At 47.3% G+C, this 27,824-nt stretch overlaps 1 protein-coding gene across 3 annotated transcripts; it reads left to right on the top strand.

The window, feature by feature from the left end:
* The first annotated feature begins 398 nt into the window (after positions 1 to 398).
* LOC124685007 lies at positions 399 to 25,876 on the top strand. 3 transcript variants are annotated; one of them, XR_006997255.1, is made up of 4 exons: positions 399 to 477; positions 11,845 to 11,933; positions 12,239 to 12,473; positions 12,719 to 12,840. XR_006997255.1 is itself a non-coding variant. In XM_047219276.1 (3 exons), exons 1-3 carry the CDS (start codon positions 11,875 to 11,877, stop codon positions 12,749 to 12,751), a joined length of 327 nt encoding a protein of 108 aa, XP_047075232.1. In that variant the 5' UTR covers positions 11,688 to 11,874; the 3' UTR covers positions 12,752 to 12,840. The 3 variants fall into 3 exon arrangements, 1 of the variants encoding a protein (XP_047075232.1); XR_006997254.1 differs by lacking the exon at positions 399 to 477 and adding an exon at positions 25,621 to 25,876 and having other exon boundaries at positions 11,688 to 11,933; positions 12,719 to 12,822; XM_047219276.1 differs by lacking the exon at positions 399 to 477 and having other exon boundaries at positions 11,688 to 11,933.
* The last annotated feature ends 1,948 nt before the right edge of the window (positions 25,877 to 27,824 follow it).

Here is a 27,824-nt window from a genome sequence, read left to right as displayed (position 1 = left end):
TTCAGCATTTGTTTCGCTATTCGATAATGAGATTGATTTAGAAATAACGTAACTGAGTTAATTACATACATAATCACGCGATCTGGGGAAGCTTATGTAATTTTAGCCATGACATGTTTTTTCCTTTGGTTATTTACCTTGGTGCCAATCAAATATTTGTTCTATGGATGTGATGCATACTTTGATTTTCAAGGCTTTTTTATGAGAATTGCAAAAAAGGCCTTTTTTATGAGGAAGAGGATGTCATATTATGTTGTGTTGCAGGACATGACTTCTATAAATCATCTAAACAAAAAAAACGTACATTAGACTTGACCGACACATGTGTGTAGTATTATGTATTCTTACTAATTTTTTATTTGTTGCTCATGCTAATAATCCATACAGCTAAGTATTAGAGAAGGAAAACCAATCATTATTTTTTAAAGGTTTTCTTGGTGAGGTGGTGGAGGTAGCTTATATTATCATGATATCCAGGTATGCTTCTTTCTTGGTATAAATGTTCTATATAACCAAGGATATGCAGAGCTAGCTTGATGTTGCACATGTATAAGAGGCACAATTAGTTATATGGTGTAAAAATAGTAGTAGGTTACCTCTTTATTTTCATGTCCTCAGAGATTTTAAGTTGGAATTGTCGATGTTATTTTTAAAAACAGAATGTGTCATTCTCATAGAGATGTGTCAGTGAAAGAAAATTCCCTGCTTTATACCCCAGACCTTACACTCGGAAATTCTGATTCAGATCCTGGATTGCAGAGACGTACTGTTAGTATTATTTGTTCTACAAAAAAAAATAGTGCTTAATTATCAATGGGAAGTCAATTTACCATGTCATGTCTTATCGTACTCTTCTTTGAAAGGAATAGATACTGAATTTCACAATCGTCTGTTACCCTTAAAATCATTTACTCTCCCTGTCTTACGTTGTTTTCTTTTCTGATTGTTTTATTCAAAATGAACTAAACCATTTGGAATTGAACCTACAAGGCTACTCTGTTTCAAGGGATTTTTTGTTTTTGCTCAATTCGATTAGCTAGCTACTCTGAAGTCTGAACAGTGTGTGGTGGTCGCATATGTACTCATCTACACATTTCAACAATTCATCATCATAGATTCATCTAAAGCTAGCTACTCTAAAGAAGCATATATATCCCGATGAAAACATGTATCAGTGCAAGAACTATACGTGTTTCTGACCTTACCTTTGCATAAGCTAATCCTGGGATATACAGAACTACCATAGCCACTGGTGGAAAAAGGGGCTTTGGTCGCGGTTCGCAACTGCCATTAGTCGCGGTTGCGTAACCGCGACCAAAGTAGCGCGACTAAAGGCACCCCCCTTTAGTCGCGGTTCCTTACGAACCGCGACTAAAGGCCCGTCCACGTGGGCCGCAGGCGAGCGCTGGGAGCGGAGGACCTTTAGTCGCGGTTCTTCCGGCCAACCGCGACTAAAGGCCTCCGCAGGGTTTAGGGTTTAGCCCCCTCCCCCTAAATCTGGTTTCTTTTTAATTTGTATTGTTTTATTTCTTTTGGGTTTTAATTTTGAAGGAGTTTCACATATTCTACGGCACTACATACATGCATATGAATGTACAATTTCAAACAAATTTGAAATTAGAACCAAAAAGAATTCAAGAGGAATATACAATATATATTCAATATCGGATGACCATATACAATTTTGAACAAGTTTCCATCCATAATTTAGTGCATATGAAGTTCTACGTCATCGTAATGGTGTTCTCCTCTAGGATCGATGACTTCCCTCGCCAACCATCCAGCTAGTTCCTCTTGAAGTGGTCGGAAGCGAGCTTCGGACTAAGCGTCTTCCGGAGGTTATTCCTCATGATGTGCTTCTCACACTTCGGTCCCGCTCATTGCAGTATCTCCGGATCCTCTCACAAACATAGTATCCACATAGATTGGTCCCCGGTGGCTGAATATCCCCGCCGTCCGCACTGCCATTTTAAAATGTAGCTCTTTTTTGAATTCACCGACCTTGGTATCTACGAACCGTCTCCAAACCCTACGAGGCAAAGAAAATTAAATGAACAAGAGAGTTATTAATTAGTTACTTGATATTAGGAAATGATGAACGAAATAGGCCGATCGATATAGAGCGCAAATGAATGAAAATAATTACTTTTGCATCATTTTTCTCATGTCGGCCCAAAGCGTCGTATCCATATTCAGAGAGTCGTGGACGAGAACTGAGGAGGTGTGAAATTGAATTACCATAAGAATCCAAGTGGAACCTGCGGACACGATACATGCACAATCATGCATAACTCATCGATTAGCCACATACCATGCATGGAGTAAACAAAAGAGAATGTGCTCAAGACAGAAACACTCACCCAAAATGGTAAGGAAATAGAATATCACTTTTGAGTTCCTGTTTTCTAAGAAACCGCCACGAGTCTTCCTCCACGTCGGCGGGGTGGTGTTCTAACACATATGAATTAACGATTTGTGGGTCAATGAACCCAATATCATGGATGTTCCTTATTCGCATTTCCCGCTTCTTCATTCTGCATAATAGCGTACACAACAAGATAGTTAGGACAATATATATATATATATATATATATATATATATATATATATATATATATATATATATAGTGCGGGCAATGAACGAGATGGGGTAGAAATTAATAAATCACTTACGGAACGTAGATATATATATATATATATATATATATATATATATATATATATATATATATATATATATATATATAGTGCAGGCAATGAACGAGATGGGGTAGAAATTAATAAATCACTTACGTAACGTAGCAACCGATGATAGATTTGTCGAGATCGCGCAGATTGAAAAGCTGGAACAATTCACTCGGATGAATTTGTACATAGTAATGTTTGAAGTGATGCTCATATCTAACTTCCGCATAAATATAGTCTTTGGCGTTTTTAAGTTTTATGTAACCCTTGTACCAATTTAGCGGACCTTTCATTTGTCGAGGTAGATCCTCTTCCGCGCAGGCTCGACGAGAGGGCCATTCTTCACATATGTAAATACTACGTCCTTCATTGGCGCCTCATCAAGGCCTAACGAGTGCACGAAGAGTGATACCTAAGTCGGCCGCTTGTTCTCCGGCACTCGTTACGGTCAATCCATGTGCTGCCGCAGCTGCTATGATATCGGGGGCATCCGGACCGGCGGCTTGCACTATGAGCGGGGCGATCGATTGTTTACTTTGTTCCCCGAGCTGGGCAACTTCTTTCCCCCTTTCTAATTTTGTCTCGGCCTCCTCCAAGGCTTTCTTCTCCGCCAACTCTTGGTTCCTCTTGAACGCGAGTGCTTGCCTACGAAGTTCACGTAAATAGTCGTCGTGCGGATGCTTCGCGGCTTGGGACGGTGTGTTCAAAAATGACTTAGCCCACTCGCTTTTGCTTGTCGGAAAATACTGGCTTGGGCTCGCCCTCTCTTTTCTTCTTGCACTCCTCCTTCCATTTCTCATGCCGAGCAGCCACGGCCGCTGCATTTTCCTCGACACTAAGTTCCCAAGGCCTCGGGATGAGAGGCTTCGGTGATGGCTCTGGTATCTTTGTGGTTCTAGGTACATAAGGGTCCGGGTTAATAACCCGGGACTACTTCGCTTCTTCGCCGGAGGTGGATTGGGGGCGGTGTCTGCCGATCACCCGCCGGACGAGGACTGGGGGGCGGCGTCTGCTTACCCGCCGGAGGTGAATTGGGGGGCGGCGTCGGCTGACGTGAAGGAGGTGTAGGTGAAGCACCACCACCACCACCGCCACCGTCACCGCCACCGCCACCGCCACCACCACCACCGTAGGGGGGTGGACTTGTTGGCGCCTCGCCTGGAAACTTGATAAATTTCTTCTGCCATAGAATGAACTGGCACTTGACATCTCCAAGTCTTTTCACCCCTTCAGGTGTAGCAATGTCAATGTCCAGGTCCTCAAACCCTTTGACTATCTCCTCCACCGTGACACGAGCATAGCCATCTTGAATGGGGTTGTTGTGGTGGAGTGCTCCAGTGGTAAAGCACCGCCGATGGCTACCTTCATGGACATGTTCCCGATAGGATAATACAGATGACATGCTTTCATCTCCTTTATATCATCCACGGGGTAGCGAGGAGGCTCCGGTGCAGTAATTTCGACCACCGAGGCTCCGGTGCGGTAATTTCGATCGTCGGTGCACCAGCCGGTGAGGCCTCCGTGGAAGCCACGCTGCTTCTTCTCCGCTGCTGGCTTCCGAGATCCATTGGATGATCTTCATGCTGCGCCCGAGCTGCATCTCTTTCGGCGACTAGTACACTCACGGTTTTCTTCATCACATCCATTTCCGTTACCAACTTCGCCACAACATCCGCATCCCGATCCATCTTTCTCTTACGGCTTCGTAACCGTACGGGTCATCGTTCGGGGGAACCCTACTTTCCACGGAATGGGCCCCATGCCTCGTACACGTCCTCCGTGTTCGGGATTCCCGAGGGCTTTTGTCGTGGCGTCGTTCTCTCCGTTGAACTTGATCCTCCCCTCTTGAGCATCCCTCATTGCCTCAATAAGCTTTTGGGTGGGTGTAATTATTTTGCCCCGATAAACACACTCCCCCGTCTCCGGGTTCGGCGATCCCCCATGCCCGTACCACCAGCTTTTGGCCCTTGGGTCCCATCCCTCCGTACTCGGATGGATTCCTCGCGCCCTCAGCTCGTTCTCCATCTTCTCCCACTTAGGCTGCCAAAAGCGATACCCTCCTGGCCCCATAATATGATTGTACTCCTTCTTGGCCGCATTCTCCTTATTTTTTTTCGATATTTCAAGGAACTGCTCCGATTTCTTTTGCTTCACAAATTCTGGCCAATCATGTTGCGGTTTCTCATATTGTCCTTTGAAATCCGGAGTCTTGCCCTGCTTGACAAAGTCATGGGCTAGATTTTGCTTGTATTTCCGGAATGCGTTGGCCATCTTAGAAAGAGCGAACTGTTTGACTAGCTTGCACCTCTCCTTGTTTTCCTGAATCTTGTTACCCGCCTCATCGTATTTGCGGTATTCCGGAGGTAGAACGAAATGTTCCATAAGCTTGTTGAAGCAATCTTTTTTTGTTCTCTTAGCGACAAAAGTGAAACCAAGACGTGCCTTCTTTGGCTCATTCCACTCCTGGACGGTGATCGAGACGTTGTCTCTAACAACGGCTCCGCATTGGCTGATAAACTTGGTGGCGTTCTTGCTGGGCTCCAGCGGCTCTGCCGGTTTCTTCATCGACAACCTCGATGGTGCATGTTTCGTTTGGTTTCATCGTCTTGGTTGCGCCACGCTTTGACGACGTACTCGATTTTTTCGACGATCCGGCCGAGGGCTAAAATAGGAAAGAGAGTCGCGCGCGTTAGTACACACACATTTATTCAAATCAGTTAGTTTGTATCACCAGACGCTCAATATGTATATATATATACCTCGGCGCCGGAGGTGGTTGCTACTTCCAATTGAAGATCGTCGTTTATCGACGTTTCTTCGGCATCATCTTGCTGACGGCGCCCTTCATCTTCACCGTCCAGGTTCAGATAAAAAGAGATATCATCTTCTTCTTCTCCGGTCGGCACATATAGAATATCGCCTTTTATGATGCCGAACATATGGTCTTCAGCGTCCGGATCATAGTTGGCCAGAATCGGGTCAGCTCTATCGTCCGCCATATGTCAGTCCTGAAAACATGTAGTCAAAACAAATTAATTAAGTGAAGAAGGGGGGCGGTGGCGGTGGCGAAAGGGCGGTGGCAAAAGGAGGGGGCGAGGAAGGGGTGCGCGCGGAGTCGGAGTCGAGACACAACACATGCATATATGCGGGGACGCGGTGGCGAAAGGGGGCGGCGGAAGGTGGGCGCGCGGTGGCGGTGGCGAAAGGGGGCGGCGGTGGCGGTGGCGCCGCCCCTCGCCGCGAACACCGGCGGCCGGCGCGTATAAGGAGGGGGAGGCGAGGGCCTCGCCGCCCCCTCCGTATACACGCGGGGTCGGTGACGAAAGGGCGGTGGCGAAAGGGCGGCGGTGGCGAAAAGGCGGTGGTGGTGCCGCCCCTCTCGACCCAAAAAAACACCGCTCGTATACGGACGGGGCGACGAGGGGCTCGCTGCCCCCTCCGTATACGCGCGGTGGTTAGTTTTTTTTACACAATCTTTTTTAAGTAAAATTTTAGTTTTTTTACACAATCTTTTTTAAGTCAATTTTAATTTTTTTAAGTCAAATTTTAGTTTTCTTTACACAATCTTTTTTTAAGTCAAATTTTAGTGTACAATTTAAATTAACAAATTGTGAGATAATTAATAAAAACAAAAAAAACAAAAAAAAGGGGCCGGCGCCAGCCACGGCCCCTTCGTCTCGATCTCCCTCATCTCTCTGTACACAGCACGGCCGGCCGCGCGCGCGTGGGCGAGCGAGGCGGCGCCGTTGAGGGCGGGCGAGCGAGGCGGCGGCGCGCGTCGTTCAAAGCAGGCGCGCGCGCGGTGGGCGAGGGCGGCCGGTGATAGCGGCCGGCGGTGATAGTACTGTGGCGGCGGCGTGGGCGAGAGGGGGCGGCGCGCGTGGGCCGGGGCGGGGCGGTGACGACGTACGGCGAGGAAGGACGGGGCGGCCGGGGCGCGCGAGGACGATGACAGGGCGGCGGGCGACGGGGCGACGGCGGGCGGCATTGTCGAGGGCGAGGGCGACACGGCGGCAGGCCTTCGGCGCGAAGAGGCCAAGAGGCGACGAGTACTGCGAAGAAGATGAAGTGCGCGGGCGAGGGCGCGAGTTTTTATACCAAATGGGCTTTAGTCGCGGTTGGGGACACGGTGACCCCAACCGCGACTAAAGCCCATTTTTCGCCACATTTGCGGTTCCCGCGGAAAACGACCTTTAGTCGCGGTTGGCCAGGCCAACCGCGACTAAAGGCCTTTTTCGAAATTATTTCGTTTTCTAAATATGAAAAATAAAACTAATTCAATTCAAAATATTAAAAATACAAATTATATATCAAAAAAATCAGAAAAATAAAACTAATTCAATTCAAAATGTTTAAAATACATATAATATATCAAAAAATTCATAAAAATAAAACTAATTCAATTCAAAATCTTAAAAATACAAATAATATATCAAAAAATTCAAAAAAAAATGGTGGTACGGCCGGACTCTGCAGAGCGTCATGGACTACATCACGGCCGGCGATATCCCCCGCCTGCGCTACCTTCAGTTCGAGCCACGAGCGCCGCCCGACGACAGCGACGACATCAGCAACGACGACGCTGGCAACTTAGAAGGCGACGACTACCAGTACAACGGCGGCGGCTATGAAGACTACGAGTATGCATATTATACGCCTAGGCAGGAGTATGACTAAATCACTCCAAATTTCATGTATGCAGGAGTATGACTTAGTCACTCCAAATTTCTTGTATGCAGGAGTATGACTTAGTCACTCCAAATTTCATGTATGCAGGAGTATGACTTAGTCACTCCAAATTTCATGTATCATCAGTGCTATCTCGAGTCAATTGAATCATTCGAAAATGGACACCAAACACATCACGGGTAATATAATTCACATGATTCATTCAACAAAGTTTGGTACAATAAATTATTACACATCATTTCTTCCCTTGTGTCCCTGCTTGCTTACGATTGTGCCGTATCCATGGAGCATCCTCATCATTTAACTTAATGCTTGGGTCGGTGTTCACTTTGAAGGGCGGAATTTCAGCAAACATATTATAATCTTCTAACATGTCTGTCTTGTCCTCCACTCCCACGATGTTTTTTCCCCGAAAGAACAATGTGGCGCTTTGGATCATCGCATGATGTACTCGATCGTTTTCTTATCTTTCCGTTTCCTCGGTTTGCTACTCATGTCCTTCACATAGAAAACCTGAGCGACATCTTTCGCTAGGACGAATGGTTCGTCAAGGTAACCAAGATTGTTGAAATCCACCATTGTCATTCCGTATTGCTGGTCCACCTTTACCCCACCTCCTGTTAGCTTGAACCATTTGCACCGGAACAAAGGGACCCTAAAGGAGGGTCCATAGTCAAGTTCCCATATCTCCTCTATGTAACCATAATATGTGACCTTTTGCCCATTCTCGGCTGCTGCATCAAAGCGGACACCACTGTTTTGGTTGGTGCTCTTTTTATCTTGGGCGATCGTGTAAAATGTATTCCCATTTATCTCGTACCCTTGGAAAGTCGTTATAGTCGAAGATGGTGTCTTGGCCAACATGTACAGCTGATCTACAACATGATCGTCACTCATTAAATGTTTTCTCAACCAACCGCCGAAAGTCTCCATGTGGGCCTTCCTAATCCAGGATTCGAGCTTCTCGGGGTTGTCCGAGCGTAAAATATTCTTGTGTTTCTCAAAGTACGGAGCCACCAAGCTGGAATTGGTCGAACTGTGTGGTGTGCTTCGGTCGGAGAATGGCCATCCATACATATCATTGATTTCCTTCCGATCGTGCCTTTTCCACTTAGTCTCCCCTCGTGCCGCGATTGAGGAAGACCAATCGGCTTAAGGTCGGGAACAAAGTCAACACGGAACTCAATTACCTCCTCATTTCCATAGCCCTTGGCGATGCTTCCTTCCGGCCTAGCACGGTTACGAACATATTTCTTTAATATTCCCATGAACCTCTCGAAGGGGAACATATTGTGTAGAAATACAGGACCGAGAATGGAAATCTCATCGACTAGGTGAACCAGGAGGTGCGTCATAATATTGAAGAAGGATGGCGGGAACACCAACTCGAAACCGACAAGACATTGGATCACATCGTTCTGTAACCGTGGTAGAACTTCCGGATTGATTACCTTCCGAGAGATTGCATTGAGGAATGCACATAGCTTCACAATGGCTACTCGAACATTTTCCGGCAGGAGCCCCTCAAAGCAATCGGAAGCAATTGCGTCATAATCACGTGGCGGTCGTGAGACTTCGGGTTTTGGAACTTTTTCTCCGCCATGTTTATTATTCCCTTTATATTGGACGAGAATCCCGACGGGACCTTCATACTGCTCGGGCATTCAAAAAAGATGACCTTCTCTTCTTTGGTCGGAGCGTAGCTGGCACGACCTTGAAACCGTTCCGGATGCCGGTCATCGTGGTCTTTCAAACTTTGCTCGGTCCTGCCGTGCTTCCTTTGTATCATTTGACTTCCCATACACGCCCAAGAAGCTTAGGATGTTCACGCAAATATTCTTCGTAACGTGCATCACGTCGATTGCAGAGCGGACTTCTAGGACTTTCCAATATTCTAGCTCCCAGAATATAGATTTCTTCTTCCACATGGCTACGTGCCCGTCAGCTCCCTTCGGAACTGATTGTCCGCCAGGACCCTTTCCAAAGATGACTTTCAAATCCTTGACCATATCAAATACCTCAGCACCAGTGTGTTCCGCAGGCTTCGGCCGGTGATCTGCCTTGCCGTTGTAATGCTTGCCTTTCTTTCTTACTGGATGACCTTTCGGAAGAAATCGACGATGCCCAAGGTACACGTTCTTCTTACAATTTGGCAAATGTACACTTTCGGTCTCATGTAAGCGGTGCGTGCATGCATTGTATCCCTTATTTGATAGTCCCGAAAGGTTACTAAGAGCAGGCCAATCGTTGATGGTTACGAAAAGCAACGCTCGTAGGTCAAATTCCTCTTCTTTGTGCTCATCCCACACACGGACACCAGGTCTGCCCCACAGCTGTAAAAGTTCGTCAACTAATGGCCTTAGGTACACATCGATGTCGTTGCCGGGTTGTTTCGGACCTTGGATGAGCACTGGCATCATAATGAACTTCCGCTTCATGCACAACCAAGGAGGAAGGTTGTAGATGCATAGAGTCACGGGCCAGGTACTATGGCTGGAGCTCTGCTCGCCAAAAGGATTCATGCCATCCGTACTTAGACCAAATCTTATGTTCCTTGCGTCAGCTGCAAAATCTTTGAACTCTCTGTCAATCTTTCTCCATTGCGTTCCATCTGCGGGGTGTCTCAACTCCCCGTCCGACTTACGGTCCTCTTTGTGCCATCGCAACAACTTGGCATGCTCTTTGTTCCTGAACAGACGTTTCAACCGTGGTATTATAGGAGCATACCACATCACCTTGGCGGGAACCCTCTTCCCGGGTTTCCGGCCCTCAACATCGTCACCGGGGTCATCGCCTCCGATCTTATAACGCAATGCGAGTGCATACCGGGCATTCATTCAAATTCTCGTATTCACCGCGGTAGAGGATGCGATCATTGATGCATGCATGTATCTTCAGAACCTCTAAACCTAGAGGGCAGACAACCTTCTTTGCTTCGTACGTAGTGGTGGGCAACTCGTTATTCTTTGGAAACATATTCTTCAACATTTTCAGCAAGTTTTCAAATGCCGAGTCAGCTACACCTGCCTGTGCCTTCCATTTCAGCAAATCCAGTGTGCAGCCCAGCTTTTTCAGACCATCATCGCATCCGGGGTACAGCGCCTTCCTGTGATCCTCTAACATGCGATCCAAATTCCCCCTCTCTTTTTCAGTTTCGCAGCGTCTCCGTGCATCAGCAATGGTCCGACCAAGATCATCAACGGGATCATCACGTGCCTCTTCTTCACCTTCCCCTTCACCTTCCCCTTCACCTTCAGCATCCTCCATGAAAGTATCAGCGAAATGAGCAAGATAGCTTTCATCGATGAAATCATCCCCTTCTTCATCTTCTTCCATTATAACCCCTCTTTCTCCATGCTTGGTCCAACAATTATAGCTTGGCATGAAACCGTGCCGAAGCAGGTGCATGTGAACATCTCTTGAGGAAGAGTAACCCTTCGATTCTTACAGTTAACACATGGATAGATAACAAAACCCCCCGCTTGTTCGCATTAGCCACTACGAGGAAATCTTTCAAACCCGTACCGAACTCGCCGGAGAGTCGGTTACCGTACATCCATTGTCGATTCATCTCGCATTATTATAATATAAAATATATAATTAACCATCATGCATTTGTTAAACTAACTAGCTACAAACAATATAAATTAAACAATGAACTACACACACATGCATATTTTATCAACGACACATCAAAGGTTCAAGTTGCTAACCGCGATCGAGGAGGAAAAAATAAATGAGAAAGCTCAAGTGTGGCTCCAACACTTCATATCATGTTTGTTTCATGCTCTTGGGGCATTTCATCAAACACCTTATGTGCATAAGAGGAACCAAAAGCAAACCTAACACCCACTTGTGAAGTTTGTGAAGAGAATGGCTCCAAATGGCTAAGTGTTGGCTGCTGGCTGGGTATATATAGGGGGGGGGGGCTTTAGTCCCGGTTGGCCTGGCCAACCGCGACTAAAGGCCCTCGGGCACCTTTAGTCGCGGTTGGCCTGGCCAACCGCGACTAAAGCCCCCCACGTGCACCGGCTGGCCACCGAGCGCCCTGGGCCCAGGCCTTTGGTCGCGGTTCGCCTCCCGAACCGCGACTAAAGGTCCCATTAGTCACGGTTCCTATAGCTTCGCGACTTATGGGGCTCACCGGAAGCCTGTTTTTCTACCAGTGAGCACCTTTTTTTTTTAGTTTCCACAACGTATGGTTCTAAATTTTCAGGTGGTGTACTCCGTACCATCTGAACTCGCCCATATGAAACTCCATTACACACTGTGAGCCATGGTATCAACGTTTTCAATGGTTTACTGTGTGTTCCTTGTCGGCCTCACCGATATCACGGCTGTGGAGCATGAATGGACACATGCTCACATGCCAGATTGCGCAGATAAAAGAATATGACATTCAGTTTCATTGTAAGATGTTCACATGCATTGGCAAGTGGCAATTGAAATCGGTGGTTGATCCTGTTGCAGAGTCTGCTGGAGCCTGCTGCCGCACACACCATGAAGAACCTACTCCTGGAGGAGGCGACATATCCGTGTTGTACACCTAGCCGTACCAGGTTAATCACCCTTATGGGCGACCTTTTTTCCCATAGAAGATCATGTAACCTGACTTGGGCTTTACTATTTAGATGTGATGTCTGATGACAGGTTGTTCCTAACCATCTGCATTAATTTTCAGGATTAGATATATTTCTGTTTTTTATTGCAGATAGAATAAATTATCTGATTTATGTTTTTAACACAACTCACAATTTTCTCTATACTAGACAAGAGAACGTTTGTTTCTCCGACATTTCAGCTCACAGACCAGTTCAGTGGTTCACTTCCTTTGCTGCATTACTGACCTCTTGTTGTTTGACAGATATATGAACGTGCTACTGCTGTTAATGGCTAGGGTGAACAGGTCACTGTCTCACCATGGTACTCTCATTCCCCATGAATTTGTCGCGCTCGGGTTGTACTTTGGGGTGAAACCATCAAGAGCCCAGCCCACAGAAAAGGTGCATGCCGAGGAGAGGTATCACCACTATGAGGTTAGGGAGCTGTTGGGGGCCTGTATTGACTGTCGCTGGCTCCGCTCCGCCATGCCGATTCCAGTAATTGCCATTACCTCATCTTCTCCCCATACATTCTCTTAGTTTTGAAGATCTCAACAGTATTTTAAGATTTTTGATAATTTTGGCCACATCTGCTGGAATTTTCGATCATATGTTTCATGTTCATGATGTGTATATGTTTTCCATTTAATCCAGATTCATCTATTCTATGCCCGACAGACTTAAGTTGCAGATTATTAACTAATTTGTAGCCCAACATTACTGATTTGTTGTTCTATATGCAGGTGATTGGATTGCCTGCCAAACACTCCATATAATTTCCCAACCAAGGTGATTGGATTGCCTGCCAAACACTCCATATAATTTCCCACCAAGGAGCCTAACGCAGGTTAGGTTATTTTCTTCTTTAAGATCAATCTACCATTCAATTGCTTGCATCCGTCCCAGGTTCCATGGATTTGATCGAGACATCATTTGTGTATGTAACTAAGCGAATGCAGAATGAAGTTTCATAAATACGACAAGCGATCACAACATGAAGCTATGATTGGGATTAAGCTTTTTGTTTTGTTCTGTTGTTTCAGAATTACTTATCGTTCACTAGTGGAAAACAGGGCTTCCGTGGGAGCCTTTTGTCGCGGGCGCGCCTGCACCCGCGACAAATGGCCTGGCCACGTCGCCCCGAAACCATGTGGAGCGCGCGGAGGCTTTTGTCGCGGCCTTTTGTCGCGGGCCGTATTACGACCCGCGACAAAAGGGGTAGGAGCGACGTGGCCACCCCTTTTGTCGCGGGCCGTAATACGGCCCGCGACAAAATGTCCCCCCTATATATATAGAAGCAGCCAGCCACCCCCCACCTCATTTTTTCCTTGGTGGTGAAGGTGGAGGTGTATGCTAGCTCATTTTTTCTACATGTGCACAAGAGGTGTTTGATGGAATGCTTGTGAGAGGGATGCCACTTGGTTTTATTTGATAAGATTTCTCCTCTTTTTGATCCAAAAAGGTTAGCAACTATTTTCTCGACTATATATATATGCATAGTCCGTACAATACTAATTTTAGCAAGGTGATTGCATCTGATACATATATAATTGTACTTATGATGCAGATGAGTCATCCATGGATGTACGGTAACCGATGTGCTCCCGCTTTCAGAGAGGGCGTGAATTCTTTCCTGCTTGTGGCCGAGGCCGACAAGTCGAAGCAAGGTTTTATGTGCTGTCCATGTCTAAAATGTAAGAACGAGAAGGATTACTCTTGCTCAAGAGATATTAAGAGCCACCTGCTTCGGTTTGGGTTCATGTCCAGCTATAATGTTTGGACCAAGCACGGAGAAGAAGGGGTTATGATGGAAGACGGCGATGAGGAAGAAGATAATGATGAGAAGTACCGATCTATGTTCTCTGAATGCTTTGATACCGCAATGGACGACAATGAAGAAGAAGGAGGTGAAGAACGGGCATCGGATGATCCTGTTGATGATGATCTTCGTCGGGCCATTTCTGATGCAAGAAGAGACTGTGACACGGATAAGGAGAGGTTGCAGTTCGACAAGATGTTAGAGGACCACCACAAATTGTTGTACCCAGGTTGTGAAGATGGGCATAGAAAGCTGGGTAGCATATTGGAATTGCTGAAATGGAAGGCAGAGGTCGGTGTGACTGACTCGGGATTTGAGAAATTGATGATAATATTAAAGAAGTCTGTTTCCAAGAAATAATGAATTGCCCGTCAGTACATATGAAGCAAAGAAGCTTGTCTGCCCTCTAGGATTAGATGTGCGAAGATACATGCATGCATTAATGACTGTATCCTCTACCGCGGTGAGAAGTACGAGAATTTGAATAAATGCCCGATATGTGGTGCATTGCGGTATAAGATCAGAAAAGATGACCCTGGTGATGTTGAGGGCGAGCCACCCAGGAAGAGGGTTCCTGCGAAGGTGATGTGGTATGCTCCAATAATACCACGGTTGAAACGTTTGTTCGAGAAACAAAGAGCATGCCAAGTTGTTGCGATGGCACATGGAAGAACGTAAGAAAGACGCGATGTTGAGGCACCCCGCTGATGGTCGGCGGTGGAGAAACATCGGGAGAGAGTTTCCGGATTTTGCAGGTGAGGCAAGGAACTTATACTTTGGTCTAAGTACGGATGGCATGAATCCTTTTGGGGAGCAGAGCTGCAGTCACAAGCACCTGGCCCGTGACTCTATGTATCTACAACCTTCCTCCTTGGTTGTGCATGAAGCGGAAGTTCATTATGATGCCGTTGCTTATCCAAGGCCCAAAGCAACCGGGCAACGACATTGATGTGTACCTAAGGCCATTAGTCGATGAACTTTTGGAGTTGTGGGCCAAACCAGGTGTACGTGTGTGGGATGAGCACACGGAGCAAGAATTTGACCTACGAGCGTTGCTATTCGTAACCATCAATGATTGACTTGCTCTCAGTAACATTTCAGGACAGACGAACAAAGGATACAATGCATGCACACACTGTTTAGATGAGACTGAAAGTAAATATTTGGGAAAAAGCAGAAAAGTTGTGTACCCGTTCAATCGTCGTTTCCTTCCGCGCAAGCATCCCTTAAGGAAAAAAGGCAAGCATTTCGATGGCGAGGCTGACCGCCGTCCGAAGCCTGTCCCCGTAGTGGTGCTGATATATTTGACATGGTCAAGGATTTAAATGTTATCTTTGGAAAGGGTCTAGGCAGTCGACCTGTTCCGAAAGACGATGACGGACACGCGCCCATGTGGAAGAAGAAATCTATTTTCTGGGAGCTAGACTATTGGAAAGTCCTGGAAGTCCGCTCTGCAATCGACGTGATGCACCTGACCAAGAATCTTTGTGTGAATATTCTAGGTTTTCTGGGCGTGTATGGAAAGACAAAAGATACAACAGAAGCACGGGAGGACCAGGAACTTCATAAAGGACGAAACGGCAATCATCCAGGGCGGTTTGTAGGGCCTGCCAGCTATGCTCTTACCAAACAAGAGAAGGAGATCTTTTTTGAAGCCCTATTCGAGTATCAAGGTTCCGTCTGGTTTCTCGTCGAATATAAAGGGGATAGTAAATATGAAGGAGAAAAAATTCCAGAACCCGAAGTCCCATGACTCGTCACGTGCTTATGACACAATTGCTTCCGATTGCATTGAGGGGACTTCTACCGGAAAATGTTCGACTAGCCATTGTGAAGATATGTGCATTCTCGAACGCAATTTCTCGGAAGGTAATGGATCCGAAACTTTGTCGGGATTACAGGAAGATGTGGTCCAATGTCTTGTCGGCTTCGAGTTGTTGTTCCCACCATCCTTCTTCAATATTATGACGCACCTCCTCGTTCACCTAGTTGAAGAGATTAGAATTCTCGGTCCTGTATTTCTACACAATATGTTCCCCTTCGAGAGGTTCATGGGAGTCTTAAAGAAATATGTTCATAACCGAGCTAGGCCGGAAGGAAGTATCTCAAAGGGCTACGGAACTGAGGAGGTCATTGAGTTTTGTGTTGACTTTCTTCCTGACCTTAAGCCAATTGGTGTTCCTGAATCTCGGTATGAGGGGAGGCTGACTGGAAAAGGCACACTAGGAAGGAAAGCAACGGTGTGGAGGGACAAGATTTCTTTCAATCAAGCGCACTACACAGTTCTATACAATTCCAGCTTGGTGGCTCCGTACATCGAGAAACATAAGAATGTTTTACGAGAAATAAACCCGGGCCAGCCCGAGTCCTTGATTACACGTCAACACATGAATACCTTCGGCCGTTGGTTGCAAAGACATCTCATTAATGACCCATCTGCGGTGGAGCAGCTGTACTTGTTGGCCAGGTTACCATCTTCAAACATATGTACATTCCAAGGGTACGAGATAAATGGGAATACATTTTACACGATCGACCAAGATAAAAAGAGCACCAACCAAAACAGCGGTGTCCGCTTCGATGCAACGAGACGAGAATGGGCAGACCACCACATATTATGGATACATAGAGGAGATATGGGAACTTGACTATGGTCCCACTTTTAAGGTCCCTTTGTTTCGGTGCAAATGGGTGAAGCTCAGCGCTATACATATTGACGATAAGTACGGCATGATAACAGTGGATCCCAACAATCTTGCGTACCTGGACGAGCCTTTTGTCCTAGCCAGCGAGGTGGCTCAAGTTTTCTACGTGAAGGACATGTCTAGCAAATCAAGAAAAAGAAATCAACAAAAGAATACATCAATCGAGGAGCCAAAGCGCCACATAGTTCTTTCGGGGAAAAGAAACATCGTGGGAGTGGATGACAAGACGGACATGTCAGAAGATTATAATAAGTTTAAAGAAATTCCGCCCTTCACGGTGAAAATTGACCCAAGCATCTTGCTAAATGATGAAGATTCTCCATGGCTACGGCGTAGAAGATCACAACACTAGATGGCGATGTAATAATGTATTCTTCATATATAGTTCCCAAGACAATCTCTACATTTATGTAATAATGAGAACCCTTTCCCCAACACTCGTTAGAGGAGACATCTTCGAGAAGCTGCGCCACGGGAGATTTCCCAACCCTTTCCTTCATCCATGGGAATGAAACTGTAGCTTGGCTTGTTGATCTGCTTGGCAAGGCGTATCGATGCTCCTTTTATAGGCACGGCACCGCTTCTACTTTGTCTTATTCCTTCGACGAGGCCGTCATGCGCTACATGCTTTATCTCATCGAGCAGGTGCGTCCACCCACGCGTCCTTATCCTGCCGACACCTTTAGTCGCGGTTGCAGCCACCAACCGTGACAAAAGGTTACCGACACATCCTTATCCTGCCGACAGCTTTAGTCGCGGTTGCAGCCACCAACCGTGACAAAAGGTTACCGACACATCCTTATTATCCTGCCGACATCTTTAGTCGCGGTTGCAGCCACCAACCGTGACAAAAGGCCCTCCTAGATAAGCCTCCCCCAGTTTTTGTCGCGGTTTGAACCTCCACCCGGGATGAAAGTTTCGCGCGCCACTTCGTTCCCGCCTATTTTCTTCCCGCATTCCCGCCATTTTTCCACTATATATATGTAGGCTTGGACTCTCATATCTGCAAACCTCATCACTCTCTCCCATGGCTTCCATCGTATGTCTAACACCCCGGGAGGCGGAGGCGCTTTGCGCCTCGAACTACCCCTGCCCGCCCGGCTACCGCGTCCCGACCGGCTGGTTGCTGAGCGTCGGAGGCGTACCGGTCCCTCCTATCCCCGTAGGTGTGCCACGCGAGATGGCCATCACGAACCACTACTATTTCGAGCTCACGCCCGAGCAGCGGAGGAATCCCCGGTGGCATCCCGACTACAGCCCGACTTGGGACAGCTTCTTCATCAATCGGCGTGAGAGGGCGGTTGCCAGGTACGAGGAGGACGGCCCGCCTCCTTCGAACTTCAACGAGGCCGGCCGTCGGATGTGGTGGCGCGGCCGGACTCTCCAGAGCGTCCTAGCCTATCGTCGCCCCCGCCTGCGCTACCCTCAATCCCAGCCCACGCGTGGTCATCCGCCGAGGTTCGACAACTGCGACCCCGATGCTAGCGACGATGACGTCGGCGACTTTGATGACTACAGTGGCGACGTGTATAGGACTAGGCACGACTATGATTGAATGGCTCCAACATTCGAATCCGGCCATGTATCTTATTTTTCGGTTGAGCTCCGTACTTTAATTTCAGTTCAATCGTAATAAATTTCGTGTCAACCACTTTATTGAACAAAAACAACCGACAACGACTTTATAAACTAAATTTAAACTAATAGAACCGACAACGACTTTATTGAAATTACAATAAAATAGATAAATTACTAGTCTAGTCTCTACTCGTCGTCGGAGGTTGTCTCCGTCCAAAGGTCATCCCACCGAGGGTCGTTTTCGGTCCAAGTTGTATTCGAGTTCTCGAGCTCGAAGGCGGCGACGGCCCGACGGTGGCGCCTGTTGGACCTGCGTTGTGCCCTAAGGTTAGCAAAGAACGCGTCGGGGGACCGCGCCCTCCACCGGCGCATCAACCGCTCGTCGCGCTCGGCGATGGCGATCTCTGCGCCGCACCCGGCGATGCCGGCGACGGTCCTCGTCGGTGACGAGGCACGGCGGTGGCGCGAGGAACTCCGCCTCCTCTAGCGATTCAACATCCGGGAAGTTCATGTCGTGCCCTGGCCACCGAAAGCGCCACGCCGCCGCGTCGTAAGCGCGCGCCGCCTCTTCCGGCGTGTTGTACGTGCCGAGGGTGAGGCGGAAGCCACCGGCGCGTATCTCGGCGGTGAACCTACCGCTCGGATGCACTCGAACGCCACGGAAACCGGACGCCCCTCGACGAGCGGAGGCGGTGGCGACATGTGGTTGCGCCCGCACTCGTCGCTCTATATAGCGCACGCGGGGCATGGCACGTGTCAGCGGTGGCTACACGTCGCACGCCGGCGTCGGCGGGGTGAGGCACGTGTCAGCGGTGGCTACACGTCGCACGCCGGCGTCGGCGGGGCGAGGCACGTGTCAGCGGTGGCTACACGTCGCACGCCGGCGTCGGCGGGGCGAGGCACGTGGAAGAGGTGGCGACACGTGGCACGGGGACGCGACACGAGTGGATATGATGCGTTTTATATGATGCGAGATGCAAATAGTTATATGGATGTCATATTCATGTTCATTGGATTTTTCTGATCAATTTTCATATATAAAACTTTTCTTTTTGAGTTACCATTTAAAAGTTATTGAAATAATAGTTTTTATTAAAAAAAACAGAAAAACAAAAAACAGAAAAAAACAGAAAAACAAAAACGGTTGCAGGCCTGATCCGCGTCCAACGGCTCCAGGCCGTTGGATTCAAACGGCCGGAGCCATTGGATGCGCTTCACGCGGATCGGCCGCCTTCCCCTCCCACCCCCTTTTGTCGCGGGTCGAGCCACGGCCCACGATAAAAGGACCCCCCTTTTGTCGCGGGTGGTGGCACGACCCGCGATAAAGGGGGCCTTTATCACGGGTCGTGCCACCACCCGCGACAAAAGGGGTTAGGTATAAATACCTAACCCCGCGGGCGGAGCCCCCACCCGCGACACCCGGAGGCCAGCACTTAGCCAAAATCACGCCGCCAGGCTGCCGGATTTTTCCGTGCCGCCATCGCCGCCGTCGATCTGCCGCGCCGTCGCCGCCGTCGATCTCCTCTGCCGCGCCGTCGCCGCCGTAGGCCTCCTCGAGCTCCCTCTGCCGCGCGCGCCCTCTGCCGCCGTCGATTTCCTCTGCCGCGCGCGCCGTCGATTGCCGCCGTGCCGCGCGCCCCCCGCCGCCGCCCTGTGCCCGTGCCGGCCCCGCCGCCGCGCCGCCGCGCCCCCTCCGCAGGTACAAACCGCCATGTGCGCAGGCGCCGGCGCCGGCGCCCCCGGCCGGCCCTCTTTTTTTTTAATTTTTTTTTCTTAGTTAGATAATTAGTAGTAATTAGTTAGTTTATATTTGTAAGTAGTAATTAGTAGTAATTAGTTAGATAATTAGTAGTAATTAGTTAGTTTAAATTTTGTTGTATATAGACATTTTAGTATGTAATTAGTTAGTTTATTTTTGTAAGTATTTTGTTGTAATTAGTTAGTTTATTTTTGTTGTAATTAGTTAGTTCAAATTTGTAGTTTAAATTTTGTAAGTATTTTGTTGTAATTAGTTAGTTTATTTTTGTTAAATGTAATTAGTTAGTTCAAATTGGTAGTTTAAATTTTGTTGTAACCGCCGACACCCCTCTCGCAAACACACCCCTCTCGCAAACACCCGCCGAGACCCCTCTCGCAAACAAGCGACGTCGACTCCCTCCCCCTCGCAAAAACCCGTCGCCGACACCCTCCCCCTCTCGCAAACACGCGCCCTCTCCCGCTCGCAAACACGCGCCGACACCCCTATCCCTCTCGCAAACACGCGCCGCCGACACCCTCTCCCTCTCGCAAACACGCGCACTCTCCCTCTCACAAACACGCGCCCTCTCCCTCTCGCAAACACGCGCCGACACCCCTCTCCCTCTCGCAAACACGCGCCGCCGACACCCTCTCCCTCTCGCAAACACGCGCACTCTCCATCTCGCAAACACGCGCCGACACCCCTCTCCCTCTCGCAAACACGCGCCGCCGAGACCCTCTCCCTCTCGCAAACACGCGTCGCCGACACCCCTCTCCCTCTCGCAAACACGTGTCGCCGATTAGGGTTAGGGTTTGGTTTGTGTTTGATTAGGGTTAGGGTTTAGTTTGTGTTTGAACATTTACTTATCGATTTAATTCTTTTGCAGAAACAATGGATCAATTCGAACGGGACTTGGAACAGGAAGACATATTCGCGGACATGATCCGCGATGGTACAGAAGCCGACCGAGCCGACTCCGGTGATGGAGAAGCCCGCGGCTCCGGTCATGGAGAAGCCGACGGCTCCGGTGATGGAGAAGCCGACGGAGCCGGTGACGGAGAAGCCGACGGCTCCGGTGACGGAGAAGCCGACGACGGCTCCGGTGACGAGGTATTAATGGAATTCTATATGTACATATGTATTGAGGCATTAGTATAGAGGCATTAATGCAATTCTATATGTATTCTCTTAGGCCTCCGAAGATAAGATAGAGAAACGAGGCCCGGCAAAGAAGTTGACCAAAAAAGACCACTTCACAATTGAAGCTATATCACCGGAAGGCCAACCGGTGGTACCCGAGATTGTCGGAGTGAAGTTCAAAAATCGGTGCGGAGTTGTGGTTAGAGATCGTATCCCGATCACCGTCGGAGAATGGAACAAGACGAAGAATGTGTCCGAAAATCAGGTTGCCGATAGGTACAAAGACACACTTTTCGGAGACCTCATGGCACATTTCACTTTGCCGGATTTGGGATCGGAGTCCGAGAATGCTAAGCGGCGAGCGCTAGTGAAGAAATGGGCTCTTAAGAAGATGGGGGAACTTTTCCGGGCGTATAAGAACCGGTTATGGAAAAATTATAAGAAAGACAAGAAGCCTCCATTATTCGAGAACTACCTAGCGAAGCGGGAGCATAATCGGGAAGAATTTGTGAGGTACAAAGAATCGAGAGGAGGTCTGTGAACCTGTCAACGAAAAACAAGAAGAATGCAAGCGAGAAGAAATATCACCATCATACGGGGCGAGGGGGCTACGGAAGAGCCATGCCTAAGTGGGATGCACAAGAGGCTGAGATGGAGCTGAACGGGATCACTCCAGAACCCACGCGAGAAGGATGGGACACAAGGGCTCGAAATTGGTTCCTCGCGCATGGCTGTGAGTATGACATGAAGACAGGGAACATTGTTGAAAGTGACACCAGGGTTAGGGTACCCAGGCAAAAATGGATTGAAGTGACAAAAATGGATTGAAGTGACGACAGATATAAAGGCGGGAAAACTAAAGTTTGCTCCCGATAGAGAGAAAGACTTGCTGACGCTTGTCCTCGGTAATCCTGAGAAGGGAGGACGAACAAGAGGCTTCGGCCCTAGTGTTCCGTGGTCGCTTGGGTTTCCGGCCGACGCGGAGACTTATAGAAGCCGAGCGAGAGCTAAACAACGCCAGCTGGAGGTGCGGAATGACCGGATGGCCGAGTTCCAACGCCGACTTGACCAGCGAGCAGCGGGAGCTTCAGCAGCGAGCGAGCGGGAGATAAATGAACTAAAAGGACAGCGCCCGCCGGATAATACCGCTGAAATATCTCAGCGACGAGACAACGAGCGTGGCCGACTCGGAGGCCCCTCCTACACGGATGATGATAGATGCCGGTCCTGGCGACCCCTTGGATGGAATCAAGGAGCAAACACCTTGTGATCTCCATGAGGTGTTCGGGAAGGTTTCGTTAAGGTGGCGGTCGGCTATGTCTTACCGGCATTTGGACCGGAAGGTGAGCCGGCAACATGGCATGGCAATCCGATTCCAGCTGGCTATGCTCGTGTCGGGGTGGATTCAGTTGTCCCGTCGTGGGAGACATTGGAGCTCGATATCCCCGGAGGTGATGGGGGGCTTACACTCGAGAGAGGTGCTTGGGAGAAATCATTCTCCGGGAAAAGAAGAACATCAGGCTGCCGGGCTGGGTAGCACCTAGTACCGGTCGTCCCGACGGGTCACCATCACCTCCTCCAGGTGATCGCAGGCCACCATCACCTCCTCCTACTGATCACATGTCGCCACCATCACCCCGTGGGTACGACGTCGACCACGACATCGGTAGTCCATCTCCATCTCCGGCGCCGCCGCCTCCGCCCACTAAGACTCGGAATGCACCCAGCCGGAAGCGTTTCAAGAGTCCTGTCCGCAAGAGGTCGCCCCTCCCAAAAGTACCAAAGGTTCCTCCCCCCCGTCCTTGGGATCTTACTGTCGAGGAAAATGCGGCCGCTGTTGCGAAACACAACTATGATCATTTCCATAAGCCAAAACCTCCGGCGCCGAGCCATACACGAGAGAAGCAAATAGAATATGCTACTAGTTTTCCGAACACACCATCGCGGTATGAGTTACACGAGAAGAAGGATGACTATACACGCACTCTTGCGAAGGTAATTGACCAAAAGAAGGATGAAAAGGCTAAGGAGAAGGACATTGCTGGCACGAGCAAATCATCAGCTAGAAGTGCAGCTGAGAAAACGTCAAGTTCAACAAGTGCACCCCTCAAGGCCAAGCAAACGACAAAAGGCAAAAAGAGAAAGGAAGTTCCCCTCCTCGGTGCTCAGCCCAAACAATCGATCCCAGCACTCAAAGTGCTTAATGTTCCCAAGCTGTACCAGGAACATCATGGTGGTATCGATATGGAAGAAGCTGCAAGGCTAGCGGCTGCTTGTTCAGTTACCGTGGAGGAATTGCTGTCCGCATCGGATGCTGCAATACCCACTTGCTGATATAGCTCCTAAATTTGTCTACGGGGCCGACTTGGTCAGCGAGAGAGCAGCTGCATAAACTGCCAACACATATGCGGAATTTACATCAGTGGTACCTTGATGCATGCAAGGAGAACAAAATGTACATCGTGGCGAGTATACCATGGGAATATTACTACCGAAAGGAGGAGATCCATATTGAGATGAATGAACTCTGGCAGTTATTCAATCTAGAAGCCCTCGACAAATCTCTCATGAGTTGCTATTGCTTGTAAGTTGTTAACTACATATAAGTTCATTTTCATTCAGTTCATGTTCGTTTTCATTGCATATATATACTCATTATATCTTATGGGTTCTCTTATGCGGATCGAAGATCGGTGAATGCAAAAGTAATAATATTATCAATGTTGGGTTTGTTGACCCGGATAAAATACATGTTGAAACGGTGAAGCATAAACGCGAAGAAACGGGGGAAACCTACTAAGGTTTTTGGGGCAGCAATATTTCTGTGATTCAATATTGTTTCCTTACAACTACGAGTGAGAGTCTTAATGATCTTTTATGCACATTCAATTTTTCTTACTCGATGTTAAGTGTAATTCCTGACGTATATGCATAACATGTGCAGCTTCCACTGGATTCTACTAGACATTCAACCTGATATGGGAGTAGTTGAAGTAAAAGACCCATCGAGTAGAGGCCCGGACGGGTTCCGGGACTTGCGAAGTTGCTCCAAGTGTAATTTCCTTCATCGCCGCGCTTTATCTTTCGTGAGATATCAATTAATTATCCACTCATTGAATCATTCTTTTGCCTGGCAGGGCTTGGCAAGCTTTGAAGAATGTTCATAAGGACATTACGTTTGCAAAGAAGCTAACATTTACTCCTGTAGCGTGCCCCCAGCAGCCACAAGGGACGAATCTATGTGGATACTACGTTTGCGAGTCCATTCGCATGTTAACCACTGAGAAGCAGAACAAAAATAAATTCGACGTAAGCAATAACATTCACAACTTTATTTATTATCATCAATATTTCGTTATCAAGACTGATATAGTCATACTCATCTCTTTTTCGTATATAGGTCGACTTCATGCGGGACGGACTCCAACCAAAGGAACACGCACTAGGAATCGCGGAGGAACTGGCGGGACTTTTGGTTAGAGAAGTAATAAACAACAAAGGCTTGTTTAGTCCAAATAGTTGTTCTACCTCCAAATAGACGGTCGTTAGTACCGTTTGTCGATCGTGAGCTCCATGTATATATATATGTAGGGAACCTACGAATATGTGTAAGGGGAATCGACTTCTGCTTCCAATATTTGTTTGATCGATCTATATATATATATATATAATGAATGAATGTGTACAACTTCTAGTAGCGTACAAATATATGCAACTTTTATTTTCGAACGAAAAAAATGAAATAACAGGGCGGTCGGTGGCGGGGGGGAGGGGTGCTGCACCCCTCAAACCCTAAAGCGAAGCGTTGTGCGCGCGCCACGTAGAGGGCCTTTTGTCGCGGGTGGTAATACCGCCCGCGACAAAAGGGCCTGTGCCCTGCGCGCCCCGCGGCTGCCACGTGGTGGACCTTATGTCGCGGGTCGTAAGCGACCCGGGATAAAAGGCCTCCCTTTTATCGCGCCTTGCTTGTCGCGGCTGGCCGCCCGCGACAAAAGGCCCTAACCACCCGGATCAAAAGGCCTGTTTTCCACTAGTGGTTGCAGATTAATTTCATGCATAGTTTGACCCCAAGAAAAGAAGTTTTAAACTTATAATACCTGCAGATCATATTGAGGAATACAACAGCGACAAGAAAAAAACTCTTCTATGTGTACTGCATTTTAAGTCGACTGCATGTGCAAAACCATTCGTGTTCCGGCATGAGGTCTGCTAATGTTAAGCTGCATCTTTTTTTTGTGCAGCAAGGTATTAACTGTTATCTTGCATATACAGGATTCATCATACACAATGCAGTTATTGTCTTCCCGAACTCATGTTACTTTTTAGAAAATAATATTTTTCTTCAGAACATTAGTCCAAGTAGTCCTTTTACAAGTATAGGCATCTTTTTAATGGAGATAGTTTTATTTCCTAAGAAAATATACATAGTGTATTCTCACTACAGGTTGCCTTTGTTTTGCTTCAGCAATGGTCAGCAATGTGGTAACCGAGCCCATACAAGGTCAATATTTTTGTGTTTAGAATATAATGTGTTCTGTGTATGTTCATCAGAATGGTTACGCACATATTGGAACTTTTCTTTCAATCTTATTTGGGGCCTCTGGCCAGAATATATGTGGGAGTTCTTTTGGGTCACTGTTTGAATAACATTCTATTTCACTGTAGGAGAATTGAGTTGCGGATAATGTTGAGACACCATGCTTTGCAAATTAAAAGATGGGAGCTTGCTATATGATCAGAGACAACAATTAGATTACGAGAGTAAAAATTATCGTATTTCATGGATCTAGGGTATTCACTTGAGTATGTAACCATTTTTTAAATCTGCTCTACGGACATGGTTTTTACCATTTTTTAAATCTGACATGGTTTTTAAGGTAACTGGTTCTTTTTGCAAATATATAGCAATGCAAATTAGCCTCGAGATGTCCTTATTGGACAGGTGTGCGTGAAATCAATTTACGTTGAAAGTGGCTTCAATTTGATCCAGATGTACGGCCATGTGCAACTGCAGCCTTCGAATATTTCAAGTACTTATGTGTAATCTAAATTAGGTTTAGCTTTGCAAGACGCTGGCAAACTGATGTCACACAGGAAAGAGGTTTGCAATATTAATGGGAAAGAAAAAGAATTCTCTCTAAGAGTCCTGCACTTAAATTGTGCTTTTATCTTTTATCGACGGGTATCGTCACGCCAACATTACGATGTTGCCTCTGCTCACCCAAAAGTGCAATGTAACTGCCACTAGGAAAAGGAGCAGGCTTAAGAATGTGTCCATCCTGTAGATACGACCATCAAACACAATTACATCTGCCTTTGCCAGACAAATCGATCTATGTAAAGATGACACAAAAATAAAACAACAAAAACACAATTATAAAAAGAAAAAAATACTAAAACCCACAAGTATTTAACACTGCAAAGAATCACCATCGTCTCGCCACCACATGGCGCGGCGTGCCGCCGCGCCCTTCATTGCTAGTAAATACTATAGCCCTTGCGAGCCACATGCATAGCATATAGTCTCTTGATTCAACTGTTATAGCACGAACTACCGGGCTATCAATGATAATTAAGTGTGATATAGACCAAAGCATTAGGATTAGTGATCCTACTATTAATCCTAAATGGATCACTAAACTCATATTGTACTCCCGTTGTTGTCACAAGGTTTCACGCATGGACGTTGTTTACCACTTATCTCACCTCAAATCTTGATCGGTCTTGGGTACTTGTCAAGTCCTCGGATTGAAGTAAGAGACAATGATACAAAATACTAATATTCTATTAAAATCACCACACAGTATTTTCATGTATTAGATGCACATAATTGTTGCGAGGCTAATCCTCAACCCGCAGCCCGTAAGGACTACTTGATAAGGGATTAACTTGTGAATGCGTACGTGTTGTAGAATTAGGGTTTCGTAAGAAGTAGAGAGCAAGTAGATTTCGAAGGTTCAGACAAACAAAGGTGTTCAACTCAATATTACGGTGGCTAGGTTTACAATGATTCGATCCCTTCCTCATCCCTCGGCTTCCCCTTTATATACGAGGCGAAGCCGAGGCTTTTCCGTGTCGTACGAGTTACAAACTGTCAAGCCGCATTGGGATTTTCCTATATTGATACAAGTTTCCTATTATAATTCTACTTTCCTAACCCGAAAATCTTCAACCTTCTGGGACTCCAAAGCTTCGAGTCAATGGGCTTCATGTTTCCCCGTAGACCTAGGGTACTTATTCGGTATGCTTAGTAGGCATACCTATGGCAGTAGCCCCCGAGATTTTGCTTGAATCGTAGAGTCAAGTGAAATCTCCGTCATCTGTCTTTTTAGCAAAACTTTTGAGTTGCGTTAATGTTTTTCTCAATATCTATTTTGTACAGGGATAATAGTAAATGGGGCTGGTTCATCTGACGGATAAGGTACCAGTTAATTGGTCTCGTGGCAAACCCGCATAAACCTACATCAAGCTCAAGTCCCTGGACTCGAACCCGAAATACTGGTGTAATTCGACACGTGCCACTTCATGACATCTCGTGAATCGAATTCTAGCTTAATTTATCGAATACCCAACGCGTCTGTCGGGATTTTTTTAACATCTATTGATGTGGATAAAGTGGGAGAGCGCATTCATGTGTGATACAACGCCACACAGGACAGATCCTAGGGTCTTACCTTCGCGAACTCTTTTTTCGAGTCACGGCATTCAGAGTTTTATCGTGGCGGACGCGCTCTGAGAATATATTATCAAGTGCCTTTGTGCGGCTGATGGAATCCTTCATTTCTTCGGGTTGACATATTTATATTGAATAATATCTTGACCTCCCGATGGGGGATACATGACGAGTTATGTGTAACTCGAGGATGTAC

This window comes from Lolium rigidum, chromosome 1 (assembly GCF_022539505.1).
Source record: "Lolium rigidum isolate FL_2022 chromosome 1, APGP_CSIRO_Lrig_0.1, whole genome shotgun sequence".
NCBI classification, from domain to species: domain Eukaryota; kingdom Viridiplantae; phylum Streptophyta; class Magnoliopsida; order Poales; family Poaceae; genus Lolium; species Lolium rigidum.
This window is presented reverse-complemented; position numbering and strand designations above follow the sequence as displayed.

What these genes read in the sequence shown, in the direction of transcription:
- LOC124685007 (XM_047219276.1), top strand. Translation starts at nt 11,875, where the DNA reads ATGAAGAACCTACTCCTGGAGGAGGCGACATATCCGTGTTGTACACCT. An exon ending in TGTACACCTAGCCGTACCAG is followed by an intron (nt 11,934 to 12,238) that starts GTTAATCACCCT and finishes GTTGTTTGACAG; the next exon opens with ATATATGAACGTGCTACTGC. An exon ending in GCTCCGCCATGCCGATTCCA is followed by an intron (nt 12,474 to 12,718) that starts GTAATTGCCATT and finishes TTCTATATGCAG; the next exon opens with GTGATTGGATTGCCTGCCAA.